The 14,793-nt window shown below is 46.5% G+C and overlaps 1 protein-coding gene across 1 annotated transcript; it reads right to left on the bottom strand.

The window, feature by feature from the left end:
* Positions 1-6,532: 6,532 nt before the first annotated feature.
* TMDD1 (transmembrane and death domain 1) lies at positions 6,533-9,976 on the bottom strand. Its single transcript, XM_077324358.1, has 3 exons — positions 9,846-9,976; positions 9,015-9,150; positions 6,533-7,506 (listed from the first exon to the last, which is right to left on the bottom strand). The coding sequence occupies exon 3, from the start codon at positions 7,493-7,495 to the stop codon at positions 6,608-6,610; it is 888 nt and encodes a 295-aa protein (XP_077180473.1). The 5' UTR covers positions 7,496-7,506; positions 9,015-9,150; positions 9,846-9,976; the 3' UTR covers positions 6,533-6,607.
* Positions 9,977-14,793: the final 4,817 nt, after the last annotated feature.

The raw sequence follows: 14,793 nt of genomic DNA, 5'->3' as shown, positions 1-14,793 counted from the left end.
GGCCTTCGTAACCACATGCCTGACCCACGCCCAGTCAGTGGGTGCACCACCCGACTCCCCGTCAAGGGCTTGGTGCTATGATAGAGCACCGTGAAGGGGAGCAAGGAGTTTTCAGTTCCGCGCCCACCCTGCTTTCACCAGCAGAAAGGGCAGTAGGGGGAACTTTTCCTTGGCTCCGGCTCCATGGTCCAGCACTTTTCTTATCCCAGCCCAGCCACACTGTACCCTGACAGCCCTGCTGGGCTGAGAAAGGGGGAGGAAGATTGCCACTCTGCAGAAGGCCACACAGTCCTCCTTGCACCAGGCTTTTGTTCGTATCTGATGAAGGACAGGGGGAGAGGAGGGCTGGCTCTGGCTGCAGCCCTGAATGGAGCCCGAAGGCTGTGGGCAGACACCGCCCCACCCCCATTCTTGCCCTGTTTTTTTATTATTATTATTATTATTATTATTATTATTATTATTATTATTATTATTATTATTATTATTATTATTATTTAGATGTATTGCTTGTCTCCTCCCGGAGGCTCGAGATGAGTCACAACGCGTAAAACCCCAGTAAAACCATACAATAAAACCCATAAAAAATCACAGTGCACACATACACCAACCATGATAAGACAAGATGTGGCAAAAAAAAGAAACACAACCCTTATCTGCACTAGATAACCCATTCTAGAGGGGAGGGAGACACAGGGTGCTGCTGGTATTTGCTACTGCTGCTTAGTTCATTCCTGTAAGGGGGCCGGGGGCAGATCTTCCTTGTGGCCCAGCCTCAACCAACGGCCAGGCAGAAGAGCTCCGTTTTACAGGCCCTGCGGAATGCTTTGTACTCCTATAGAGATGCAACCTGTAACATTTTCACTTTTAAAACCCAGTCAGAATATTTTTTCCTTATCCAGCATTGCACTTAAGAAAACAATCGTGTATAATGAATCTGTTCAGATTGAGTAGAACAGCTAAAGAGAGCTGGGAATGTTGAAATTGTTGCCTCTGATCTGGCTGCACAGTTACAGCCACAGCCTAAGCTAATTTCATAAGGAGTAGATCCCACTGAAATATCAGATTTCTATAGGATAAAATACACAGGGCACTATGAATCAGGCATGTTCAGGGGGAAAGGATCCTCCTTAAAGTTGTGCAAGTTTTAAAATGTTTACTGCTTTGTAATTTCCTCGTTAGCTTTTAACTTTTGTTCCTGGCTCTCTTCAGGTGTCTTTGACAGACAGAGGTCCAGGAGGTAAAACTTTTCCCAGTACAGAATCTGTTGTGATAAAAATACTTCATCTTATTAAAGTTCTGTGTGCCAGACTGCTGTTGAAAATTAGGGAAGTATGTCATTTGAAAAATAGCAACCCTTATCCCTGACTGACAGCTGGACGGAAGCAACACACACACACACACACACACTTCATAGGTGAGCACAAAAGAGAATAAAGCATCTCACTGTTTCAATATCTGCTTTGTCATGGAGGTTGCATAAGTTCTGGCCTTCTTATCCTGATTTTCCTCCGACATACATCTATTTTCTCAATATTTTATCCAAACCAGCAGGGTCAGGCATCTCACAGGAAGAAATCCCAGTGTGACTGCCCCAGTTCATGAAAAACAAGGCTGCACAATGAAGTCAATATCTTTCCTAAATGATCATGAAAGGGGATAAAAGGCAATATAAAAATGCAAGAGGGAAGGGACTGAGGGATGTTAAGGACACACAGTTTTGCCAACCTCCAGGTGAGGCCTGGAGATGTCCCAGGAAAACTATTCTCCAGACTAGAAATATCAGTTGCTCTGAAATGGATGTTTAGGAAGATGAGCTATATGGCATTATACCCTCTGCGGTCCCTCCTCTTCCCAAACTCCAGCCTCCCCAGGCTCCAACCCCAAATTGCTAGGAATTTCCCAACCCAGAGCTAGCAACCCTAGGGAGATAATATTTAATTAATATTTCTGTTTCCATGCAGCATAGAATTGGGCTGCAAATGGGAAATAATTAGCCTTTGAAGAAGAGCTGTTTTTCTCTTCTGCCCTACTTCTTCCCCACTTCTACCCCACTGTTTACTACCTGAAGGAGTCTCAAAGTGGCTTACAGTCGCTTACCCTTCCTCTCCCCACAACAGACACCTTGTGAGGTAGGTGGGGCTGAGAGAGCCCAGAAAGAATTGTGGTTGGCTCAAGGTCACCCGGCTAGCTCCATGTGGAGGAGCCAGGAATCAGACCCGATGCTCCAAATTACAGCCTGCCACTCTCAACCACTACACCAAACTGGCTGAATGTGATCCTAAGCAGAAATAAGCGGTCTTTAGAGAAGTTAGTCCCACAGAGTCCAACAATGTCAAGTAAATTGTTGATATGGCAGGTAGCATTTAAAACATAACAAACTTTAATTTTTAAAACACAAATATAAAATCCTACCCATCTAAGAGCTAAGCAGTATCTTTTAAATTCTCAGTAGGTGTATGCAGGGAGGAAGCAGAGTTAGTTTTCAGCCAGTTCTAGGGGCTTTACGCACCGGGATCTTTGTTGCAAATTGGTCACTGAATGAAAAATCGCCATTTAAAGTAGTGGAATTCGTCGTTGTGCATACCTGCCTTTGTGGTGGAATCCAGTTGCGTTTTGTAGCGTTTCCCACAGGCTTCCGGTCTCGGCAGAAATCGCTAGAAAGGAAGCGCTATTGCCGAGCTGTCCCGCCCCTGGCCGTCAAGCAGCCAATGGGCAGCCGTTAGCATGCTCCCAAACACCCCTTTCCCTTTAAGAAAGGTTTTTAAAAAAAAAAACAGACCCATAGCAACGAATCTGGGTAGATTCGTTGCAACGGAGAGACCCATCCAGCTGCCTGGTGTGTTTGAGCTGTCGTTTGATCGTTTGATCGTTGCCACGCTTCCTCCGAGTGAAACCCCCCCCTCTCACGGGCCCGATTTTCGGCTGAATGAATGTGTAAAAAAATAAAGGGAAAATACTTCAGCAAACGTGCTTTTCTGTGGTTTGTGCTTAGTGACTAAAGGGGAGGGACTGAAGCCAGGGAAGCCTCTAAACAGAAAGAGGCTCGCTGGTGCGTTTATCCCCGCTCGCTCGGAGAAAAAAAAAATGGCGATCGCTTCGCCGGAAGATCAGAGAAGAGAGCCAGGGGGAGGGACTTTGTAGAAACCGCAACAATGTTAATGCACAGGTCTTTTTCGCTAGTGTTGCAGATTGGTTGCAGGACTGTATCGCTTTCCGGAGGGTGAATCCACTTTTGGGGATTTCCCTGAAAGCGCTACAAGGAAGCGCTTTTTGCAGATTGGTTTCAGGTGTGTGGCAGATTGTCGACAACGTTGTGCAAAACAGCAAATCAGTAGCGTTTTCAATTGGCAACCATTGTGCTATTTTGAAGGCGTGCAAAAAGCCCCCTAATATTGAAATTTGCAGAATAAATAAAAAACAAAGCAGTGGTGGCAGACACCTGACTGACTCCTTAGCATGTAGCTCTCTCAAGACTTCCTCTGCTCAGCTGATGCCAACCAGTCAGATTGCTTGAAATTGTTTCTGTGGAGAATTAACCCTTCACAGCCCTTCACACTGATTGAACAGCACTTCTAAGCTTTAAAAAAGTGCAGTGCCTCACGCCAGGCTTCCTGAGTGCTTCCTGAATCCTCATTCACTTGGCATGTGAAGGCAAGAGCTGATCTGGGGAGAAGTTATGGCTAAATGTTAAGAAAAAGACCCTTCTGTGCTATGGAGAGTCAGGGTAGATAGTAGTGAGCCAGGTGATCTGAATACAGCTTCCTATGGTCATTTCTGTAAGCAGGAGGGGACAAGTTTGGTGTAGTGGTTAGGAGTGCGGACTTCTAATCTGGCATGCCGGGTTCGATTCTGCGCTCCCCCACATGCAACCAGCTGGGTGACCTTGGGCTCACCACAGCACTGACAAAGCTGTTCTGACCGAGCAGTGATATCAGGGCTCTCTCAGCCTCACCCACCTCACAGGGTGTCTGTTGTGGGGAGAGGAATGGGAAGGCGACTGTAAGCCGCTTTGAGACTCCTCAGGGTAGGGAAAAGCAGTATCTAAGAACCAACTCTTCTTCTTTTTCTTCTTCTACTGGGTGAACTTGGGCTCACCATGGCACTGATAAGGCTGTTCTGACAGAGCAGTGATATCAGGGTTCTCTCAGCCTCACCCACCCCACAGTATGTCTGTTGTGGGGAGAGGAAAGGGAAGGGTAGAGAAAAGCAGTATATAAGAACCAACTCTTCTTCTTCTTCAAATAGCCATGCTTGGATGCATTTTCTGTATGCTCTCAGACTTGGGAGTCGCAGGCGTCCTTTCCTTTTTTTACAACAGCCATCTTAAACTGCTCTTTTCAAAACACAACGAAGAGTGTTATTTTGCAAAGATCCATTTACCTCCCCCTTTTTTCTCCCTGTCCTTCTAGTAGCACAGCAAACGCTTCCTCCTGCTAAGAACACCCTCAAATAGGACTCTTTCTTCCCCGCTGACCTCGATTGCAGTAGGTGGCTGTTTTCATAAACCCCTCCCTTCCAAATGTGAGACGCAAAGGGAGTGAGACGCTGGCTGCTCCAACCAACAGAAAGGTTTGCGGCATTTTGAAAATGAAGGGATTAGCTGTAGTATAAGTGTCTTTGTTTGCTTTTTAATTTACTAGAGCTCAGTTAGTCAGATTAACCAAATGTATCCTCAGGCCCAGAAGCACAGTGAGGGTTGAAAGCCAGTGTGGTGTAACATTAAAATCTGGGATGTACATCATACCATTACAGTATCCAGTAGTTTAGAATCATAGAATCATAGAATCATAGAATCATAGAGTTGGAAGGGGCCATACAGGCCATCTAGTCCAACCCCCTGCTCAACGCAGGATTAGCCCTAACCATCCTAAAGCATCCAAGAAAAGTGTGTATCCAACCTTTGCTTGAAGACTTCCAGTGAGGGGGAGCTCACCACCTCCTTAGGCAGCCTATTCCACTGCTGAACTACTCTGACTGAGAAAAACTTTTTCCTGATATCTAGCCTATATCGTTGTACTTGAAGTTTAAACCCATTACTGCGTGTCCTTTCCTCTGCAGCCAGCAGAAACAGCATCCTGCCCTCCTCCAAATGACAACCTTTCAAATACTTAAAGAGGGCTATCATGTCCCCTCTCAACCTCCTTTTCTCCAGGCTGAACATTCCCAAGTCCCTCAACCTATCTTCATAGGGCTTGGTCCCTTGGCCCCAGATCATCTTCGTCGCTCTCCTCTGTACCCTTTCAATTTTATCTACGTCCTTCTTGAAGTGAGGCCTCCAGAACTGCACACAGTACTCCAGGTGTGGTCTGACCAGTGCCGTATACAATGGGACTATGACATCTTGTGATTTTGATGTGATGCCTCTGTTGATACAGCCCAAAATGGCATTTGCCTTTTTTACTGCTGCATCACACTGCCTGCTCATGTTTAGTTTACAATCCACAAGTACCCCAAGGTCTCGTTCACACACAGTGCTACCTAGAAGCGTATCCCCCATCCAGTATGCATGCTTTTCATTTTTCTGACCCAGATGCAGAACTTTACACTTATCTTTATTAAATTGCATCTTGTTCTCATTTGCCCATTTTTCCATTGTGTTCAGATCTCGTTGAACTCTGTCTCTATCTTCCGGAGTATTTGCCAGTCCTCCCAATTTGGTGTCATCTGCAAACTTGATGAGTAGTCCCTCCACCCCCTCATCTAGATCATTAATAAATATGTTAAAAAGTACCGGGCCGAGCACCGAGCCCTGAGGTACCCCGCTACTCACCTCTCTCCAGTCTGATGAAACACCATTGACAACAACTCTTTGAGTGCGGTTCTCTAACCAATTCCCTATCCACCTAACTATCTGAAAATCCAGATTGCAGTCCTTCAACTTATCCATCAGAACATCATGGGGAACCTTGTCAAAAGCTTTACTAAAATCCAAGTTTGAGAGGTTGGGGGATGAGTCAGGTATAAAAATTTTAACTGCCATTGATTGTGTGTGCTTGGATATTGTTAATTTTTATGTTATGTTAATCATAGAATAGAATCATAGAGTTGGAAGGGGCCATACAGGCCATCTAGTCCAACCCCCTGCTCAATGCAGGATCAGCCCAGAGCATCCTAAAGCATCCAAGAAAAGTGTGTATCCAACCTTTGCTTGAAGACTGCCAGACACACATGTTGTATGTCATGTTTTATTGTAAACCGCCATGAGCTGGCTGTGTCGGGCAAGGTGGTATAGAAATGTGATAGATAGATTAGATAGACAGACAGACAGACAGACAGACAGACAGATAGATAATGGGTGAGGACACAGTTCTGCAATGGCTAAGCTACTTTAATGGCTGTCGTGTGAGGAAGGTCCACTACCACACTGGAGACCTGCCCTTATTGGCCTCCATCTTCAGCAGATGCAGGTCAAGCCGTCTACAATCCTACGTGCACTTTTTCTTGGGGCCTAACTCAGTATGGTGATTCTTACCCAAGGCAAACCTAAGCGTCAACAAATAGAGCATGAAACAGACTCACGACTTCTGACTGGTTTCCTGAATGGGTGGGTTTTATTAGGAGGGTTCCAGTCCAGCAGAGAGAGGCTGTGATAAGAATTGGCACTGCTTTACTGTCTACCAAGCATTTCTTCCTCCAAGCTATCCTCCTCGTCCTCTTCCTCCGTCTCACTCTCCTCCTTCCCCTTTTTATCAAGCCACTGATACGCAGAATAGATGGCACCGCACCGGGACGAGGGTAAATTCAGCGTAGACAGGGAATCGTAGTTGAGCTGTGTGTGGTCCAGGTTCCCTTGAGTCAGTGTCCAGAAAAAGGTATAGAAAATGAGAGCCACAACCAGGAAGGAGGTTAGGAACCCCCCGGCAATGCCAGTGGTCAGCGGAATGATCCATCCCAAGAGACTCCTGTTGTACGGAGGAAGCGGCTTCTTCTCGATGATAAGCTCTAGATCTTCCCACGCTGCTGGCTGCGCCCGATTCTGTGACCAGCCCCCATCTCTCCGCAGCCGGCCTTGCTCGTCTTTCTCCTCGTTCTCATCCAGGAGCAGCGAAGAGGTGAGATGCTTGACAGTCTTGTGATACTCCTCCACGTTCTTCTTAATCTCCAGGTTCTTGTCCTGATTGAGGTTCTTGCCCAGTTCCTTGGAAACATCCGACCGCCCAATTTGCTGGATTGCTCGGGACAAACGGTCCCAGTACATGGTGTCTCCTTCGGTCTGCAGCCACTGGCTCAGGGTCTCTTTGCACTCCTTGATGCTGGTGATGTCTCGCCGCCGTCGGGTGTGGATGGGGTTCTTACTCTCCAGGAGCCTGCCCAGTTCTTCTTCCACATCCTGGTCAGGGCCAGTGATTTGAACGTAGAAGGCTTGGCATTCCTCTGGAGACAGAAGCTCCGAGATACGGCCCATCATGTGGACCCCGACGTCATCCGCTACTGTGTCATCACAAGAAGCAGGCATGGCCAGCAAGAAGAGAAGAGCCCATGCTGGAGTCGGCATTGTGCAGGCCTCTGTGGACAGAGACAAGGCAATAAAATTGGGAGGGAAGAGGAAGGAGTGTTTACATGTGTGTAACTGCATATCCAGGTATTTTCTGTGATCTCTTTCTTACCTTTTCTGCACCCGGGCTGGCATGCCGGGCTGCCACCGGTTGTTTGGGCCAGGGCAACGTGCCCCGCTTTTTTCTGGGTCTAGACAGGGGAGCATTTTCCCTGCTGCATACGGTCTACACCAGGTTTGTGCCTCTGGACGAGGCAGCCATGGTGGCAAGGTTCCGCCATGTTGCAGGGGAGCGGGGGTCAGGTTTTTGAAAAAAAAATATTTATATGCCCCAGGTGGCTTCACCACATGTCAGACCTGCCTGAAGTATTTTTTTTGTCCAGATGTCATACCCAGGCACAGGTGCCGAGGTCTTAAAAGGTGCCACTGGGCTCTAGATTTGTCCTGCTGCTTCAGACTAACACGTCTATCCACTTGAATCTGTCTTGGTGTAGTAGTTAAGTTCACAGATTGTGTCTTACTACTGGTACACAACCCTTCCTAAAAGGGTTGTATTCTGGCATATTTTCATCACACCCATCCAGGTATGTCTTCATTTCAGAACCATCTCCCTTTCTAGTGTAGAACATCTCAAGTCTTATAACTATATCAGATTTTAGCCACAGTTGTGGGAGGCAGGTGTCAGCTTAATGGCCAGAATAAGAAAGAAAGAAAGAAAGAAAGAAAGAAAGAAAGAAAGAAAGAAAGAAAGAAAGAAAGAAAGAAAGAAAGAAAGAAAGAAAGAAAGAAAGAAAGAAAGAAAGAAAGAAAGAAAGAAAGAAAGAAAGAAAGAAAGAAAGAAAGAAAGAAGAGTGGCTGAGCATTGGCTGAGCATTGGCTGAGCACCAGTCCCTGGCTATGGAGTTCACAGCTTCATTTCCTGACATCACAAAGTCAGGCGACATTTAGAAGGCTTTGAGTTCATGCAGATGGAGCACTTAAAGAACTTGAATTTAAATTTTAAAAAAAATGTTTAAACTGAAGGGGAAAAAGCAGGACCAGGTGTATTAAAGGTGATATTTTGGGGATGGAGCCTGGAGAGGACAGAGGCTTCAGTGGAGTACAAAGTCATAGAGATCACCCTCCAAAGCAGCCATTGTCTTCAGGAGAATGGATATCTGTAGCCTGGAGATGAGCTGTAATTCCCCGGGGGATTCCCGGGTCTCACCTGGAGGCTAGTCTCCCCATTGGACACATCAAGACAGCAGACAAAGCTGCTCAGAGGGTTTTACATTCAGCTGAAAGGTCCTTGAGCTAGTTACAGGCCGTGTGTACATGTGCCCTTGACAGTGAAGAACCCTTTGGGGATGAAAATGCCTAGGTCATATTGGCCCCAGTCTCTCAATGCTATGCCAGGAGCATTGCAGAGGGTGAGGCTGTAGCGTTCCCTGTCTTCCCTCTGTATTTAGACAAGATTCAATACAGAGGGGAGGCTGAACATTTAAGGAATTTGAAATGGATGATGAGTACTGAGCATTACCTGACCAAATCCTGCAATGAAGTCTGTTTCCCTCAGAGGACTCTAGGGCCTTTCCTGTAGAACTGGAAACCCCTCCGAATGTCTGATGTCATAAAGGGAGTGTCTGTGACGGGAGGGGGTTCCATTTCCTTTCCGCCTAGAGAGAAAAAAGGAAATATAGGAAATATAAAATGGTTTGATATGCTTCTTTGTATTTATTGGTCTCCTGCCATGCAGAAATCAAACAAGAGATACTATTATCTTTTTTTTTTTTGTCTGCACCAAAAAAAAACTGCCCATGCGACATATCTGCAAATTAAAGGCCCAGGATCAAATTGAGGCAGAAATGCGGCAGTCCTGCTTACTGGTCCCAGCAGCAGCCAGAAATGAGAACCAGTGCTTAATGGTAATGTAGAACCACACATACGCAGAGACACACGCACACTTTTTCCAGCATATTAACAAAATAGGAATCCAATGCTACTTTAGAAACTTAACAGAATTCAACAGAGCTCAATATCTGACGCGTGCAGTTTGCATCCACTGGGCTGATGCCTTTATACTGACAACAGACCCGCTGGAAGTAGCAGTGGGAAGAAGAGGATATGAGGAGGGGCTGGTTTAAAACACGAGACAAATGAAAGATAAAAGAGTGGAAATGTATTGCTACGGGTTGCTTTTCCATCTTATTGCTAGAGAATTGTACATTGTACATTCTTGGTCAGTAGGTGGCAGCACAATCCAAGGTTTATATTTCAAAATGATCCGGGTGGCCTTACAGGGTTTATTCATTCCGTGGGGTAGTGTGCGTGCATTTCAACATTAACGAGAAACAGAGAGATATCCACTTACCCAGCATCAGTCGTCATCCTTCAGGTAGAAAGGGGACCATTTCCACACGGAGGGCTAAAACACAAGTGGCCTCCTGCTTGCAAATGCAGGATAGTAAACCTTGTGTTTGCAGCCCTCCTTACGGGTAGACCCCTCCTGCATTTTCCCTCTGCCTCTTGTGGCTTTTTGCCTCCCCGAGGAGGCTGAAATAGAAAACAAGCCAAACCTCTCCCCACCCCACCTCTTGGCTTGTCATTCACAGCAAGCCCCCAATCACAGCACAACAGTTCTCTGTGGACTGAAAGTTTCTTCCCCCCCAGCCCCAATTTTTTTTAAAGGCACTTCCACATTGGTATGGGGTAATGCCACAACACAGATGCAATTTTAATCAACACTTTCGCGTTGCTATGGAGAAACGACAGAATAATACAGTGCCCGCCCCCCCCCTTTTGGGGGGGATTTGTATTTTTTAGGACTTTATGTCTGGGTAGGTTCTTGAGAGGCTTCACATGAGAAACTGGCGCCCCAAAAGTCATTTTGTGTAAATGGAAGGTTTTAAAACAAGGGACACGCATGCCTGGATGATCAGGAGAAAGCTGCTTGATCACCTGCCCCCCCCCCCTTCATTCCCTACCTGTTTCTGTGAATTTAGGCAGAAGGGATTGTGTCGGTGCTTGGCTCTTGTGGCCCTTTCTTTCATGCCCAGGGGAATGCTACTTGCCACTTTGGAGTCAGGAGGCAAATTTCTTCCAGGCCTAACTGGCCAGGGATTCGGGGGGGGGGGGGGGGTTGGGAGAGGGATATCATCTGGGCATAGAATTGGGGTCACTGTGGGTGGGCAGGTAGTTGTAAATTTCCTGCATTCTGCAGGGGTTGGACTAGATGACCCTAGAAGTCCCTCCTAGCTATATGATTCTATAATTGCAACAACAACAAAATATTTGAAAAACAGTTGTTTGTTTTTAATAGCTGTTACAGGAATATTTGTTCATTTACTTCATCCATACTCCACCTTCTCTTCCCAATGGGGACCCAAAGTGGCTTATATTATTCACTTCTGTATTTTATTATCACAGCAACCCTGTGAGGTGGCCAAGGCAGAAATCAATCAGGGGTCAGTCTCACACACCTTTTTTTAAAAACACACACTTGGGTTGCTGTGTTGGTCTGAAGCATCAGAAAAAAGTTTGAGTCCAGCAGCAATTTTAGGACCAACAAAGTTTTATTCAGGGTGCAAGCTTTCATGTGCATGCCCACTTCCTCCCTGTATCTGTGCACACAAAAGCTTGCACCTTGAATAAAGCTGTGTTGGTCATAAAGGTGCCACTGGACTCAAACTTTGTTCGCCTTTTTTAAGTACAGGGATATGTGCCTTTCTTTTGTACTCTTATTTAAGCCCATTTATAGCTTCAGTATGTAAAACACATGAGTCGACCAGAAACAGGGGGGGGGGACATGATCTGACATAAAGGTGGCAGTGCTCCCCCCCCATCCACCCTGGTAGGCATTAGGGTTGCCAACTGTAGGCTTGTAAACTCCTGGAGATTTGTGGGCGGAGCCTGGAGAGGACAGACAGGGATCTGAGTGGAGTGCAATGCCATAGACTCCACCCTCCAGAGCAGCCATTTTCTCCACAGGAATGGATCTCTGTAGCGTGGAGGTCAGTTGCAATTCCAGAAGAGCTCCAGGTTGGCAAACCCAGGGGCCATATTTGCTCTCTGTATTCATAGAAAGGGGTTTCTTTCACTGTCCAGCTGGTCTAAATTCAACAGCCTGTTATGGCCAGACTACTCTTTGGAACTGCCTCAGCATGGAGTCTGGCCACACTACATTTGCTGGGTATGGCTCCCCAACACACTTGCTTCCACTCGGATGACAGTTCCTGAGATCTAGGCTGATTTTGCACTTACTTCATTTTTTCCATTGTGGATCCTGCTGAATTCAAATCGATTTGAACTTGGGTCTTCCTCTATCCCCCCCCCCCCCAATTAAACAGAAAGTGTTCTGCTCTTGATTGGGGAAGCCCAGCGGGGAGGGGAGCCAACCACAGCAGGAATCCTTCTTCTCTTGAACGGGGGGGGGGGGATGATTGGAGACAGCAGAGGAGGGGGAAATAAGGCAAATCTCTGCTGAGAGAAGTTAGGGCTTCTGGAGCGCAGTCACTTTAAGACAAACCTTGCAACCCGGAACCAGGAAGTGTTTGGACTGATGCCCTGGCCAATCAGAGAAGACTGCTTTGCTACAAGGCAGAGAGAAGGGTGTTTATTCACACAAAGCAGGAATCTGCACACTTCCTGATGCCAATTTTTCAAATATCAAGGATTATATCCACTTCTGGATATTGCAGGGGAAAGGTAGGGTCACTCCGGATCAATCATGCATGTGCCCAAAATCAAAATGGAAATCGAATTCAGCGTAGACAGCAGGGATTTATTTGGACTGGGAATGGGTAAAAAGCCCTGTGCAGACTACACCCTAATTTTCCGAGCACAACAGAGGTCTGACTGGGTTTGGGGCCATGGTGCAAGGGAAAGAAGGGGCTTCTGCCTTCATCCCTGTGTCTGTGTTCTTGAAATGGCCACGGGAGGTGTTGTTTCCCCATTTTTTCCCCTGCTTGGGGGTGGGAGGGGAGTATCATCTGGTCTTCCAGACTCCTGTTCTCTCTGTATGTTTCTTGCCCACTGATAGACGGAGCAGATTGAGAAGACCAGCTAACAAGAACACAAAACCAAAGTTGTGAACCTTACAGTTCAGGTCTCTTGCTGCTTCCTAAGGATGCCTGTAGACAACTGTCCTTGGTTTCCAGGCTGCAACATGAATCACTTCCTTATTTTCGCAGTAGGCCTTCTTTACACCTTCCCGTAAATCCTACGGAGAGCCCATTCGGAGTGCACAGTGGTCCCATTGTTCTCCCTTAGGAAGGCAAGAACACACACACTCCCTCCTTTTATGAAGTTAATGCCTTGCTATGGAATGAAAACAAATAATCCACAATTTGTGATGAGAAGAGAGGCCCGCCAAAGGCCTACTTCGCTCCTTCAATTTCGTTCATAGACTCCAAAGCGCAAAAGGGGGCCACAAAGGGGGAAATGCTGTGTAAGTGAACGACGGTTTTTGGTTATACGAACGAAGTTTTTTGGTTATAACTGAATTGCACTCAAGGTTTTGTTCCCCCTTCCCCAATTGTTCTCCAATAGATAATAACACATGTAGATCCTTCCAAAGCTCAATGTTCTTGTTGCCAGGTTCCCATGATGGGAGATTCTGGAAGTTTGGGAAGGATCTGAGCAGGGATGTGATCGTGTACAGTCAGTCTTCCATTTTCTTCGGGAGAATGATATCTGTGGTCTGCAGCCATAATGCCAGGAGATCCCCAGACCCCACCTGGAAGGTGGCAACCCTATTCCTTGCTTATGGTACCTCAATGAATACTGTGGGGAACCGACTTCTGGCCTTTGCACATCTGGCATTAATTGGACATTGCATCAGGCCATAAATATGTGCCCCTGGGGCTAACAAAGGTGTTTGTTTTTTAATTACCAGAAATAGGGTCTCCATATCCCCTTAATTTATATAAGCTTGCAGATTTATTGCATTCGGGGGGGGGAATGATAAGTGGGGGGGATCTCCCTACCTGGCCTTGGGACTGAATCCTAGAATTTCAGAAGTGGAAATGTTTTTATAAGCCAGTAAAAGCTGTTCTCCAAAATATGCAGAATCTTAGGCTATTATTTTTAACTGTAAAATGGTTTGAAGGCAGTCTAGAAGCTGTTTCTAGATACAATAAATGAATGCAGCAGATGATTGCATCTTGCTTCTTTATACGGTAGGGTATAGTTTTTGTAATGATCTTAAGAGAAAAATTAGGAATGTAGGAAACCAGCTTGACAAGGAGAAAGCTCTTCCCTGGCACCTGAAAACCTTTCACTGGAAGTGCCAGGGATAAAGTCTCAAATCCCTCTTCCTTTAACCTTTCACCGGGCCACAACTTCTCCCCTAAAACTGAGCTGGGCCCAGACACTCATGGACTTCCTGCTCTTATCTGCGGGACTCCAACCTGCAAAAGCTTCCCCAGAGGCCAAGATTACAATCTTGGGGGTGGAGGAGGACATTGTAATATGAAAAAGGGCCTTTTCCTCTGCAGCCAAAAGGGACACACAAAAAGGAACCGAATTGACAGAGGATTTGTGCACAGGGAGGGATTTCCCGTTCCTATCTGAAGAGCTACAGCTAGAGGGCAGCAGGATTTCATCTCCTCCGTTGTCCTTGTAGTGGCTCCAACATGTAAACAAACATGTGCATTTAACCCTTGATGTTTTCAGCTTCAGGAGAGAGCAATTTCCAGTAAAGCAGCGGCCAAGGGCGAGGTGGGAGATCTTAACCCCATCCTGACCATCACTTTCCAGCTGCATCTTTGCCATTTGCTCCCTCCACAAAAGTGCCAGAGAAGCGTTTGCAGACATAGCATCTCATTTGGTCCAAAGATACACAGCCCCCAGTTATTAGGGTCTTGCCAACTATTACTCCCCCTCCCCAAAAAATGACACATATTGGAAGGGGTTGGAGAGAGGTTCATACTGCTGTCTGAGCAGCAGTAAACACTCTTGTGCACTCAGCAGCGAACCACGCTGGCCCTGTTCCCATGTTAGAGTGAATGCATGGGTGTCTTTTTCAACCTTTTGGCCATGTAGGAGCCCCTGGAATATGCTTCAGGCTTTGAGGAACCCCAGAAGTGGCAGCATGCCCTTCAGAGAAGTGGGAGCGGAAGTAAGATGCAGGAGCCAGCCAATCAGTCGATCAATCGTTTACGGTTTCCATTGCAGAGAAAGTGACTAAGCACTGAATTACAGCAATTCCTGGAAACTCAGATTTCACTCCTAGATGGCACCCTTTGGAAGGGCTGTAGCTCAGTGACAGAGCATCAGCTTGGCATGCAGCAAGTCTCAGGTCCAATCTCTGGCTAAAAGGA

The sequence above is a fragment of the Paroedura picta genome, chromosome 3 (assembly GCF_049243985.1).
Source record: "Paroedura picta isolate Pp20150507F chromosome 3, Ppicta_v3.0, whole genome shotgun sequence".
Taxonomy (NCBI): Eukaryota; Metazoa; Chordata; class Lepidosauria; order Squamata; family Gekkonidae; genus Paroedura; species Paroedura picta.
Note: the sequence above shows the minus strand (reverse complement) of the source record. Positions and strands in the feature narration are given on the sequence as shown.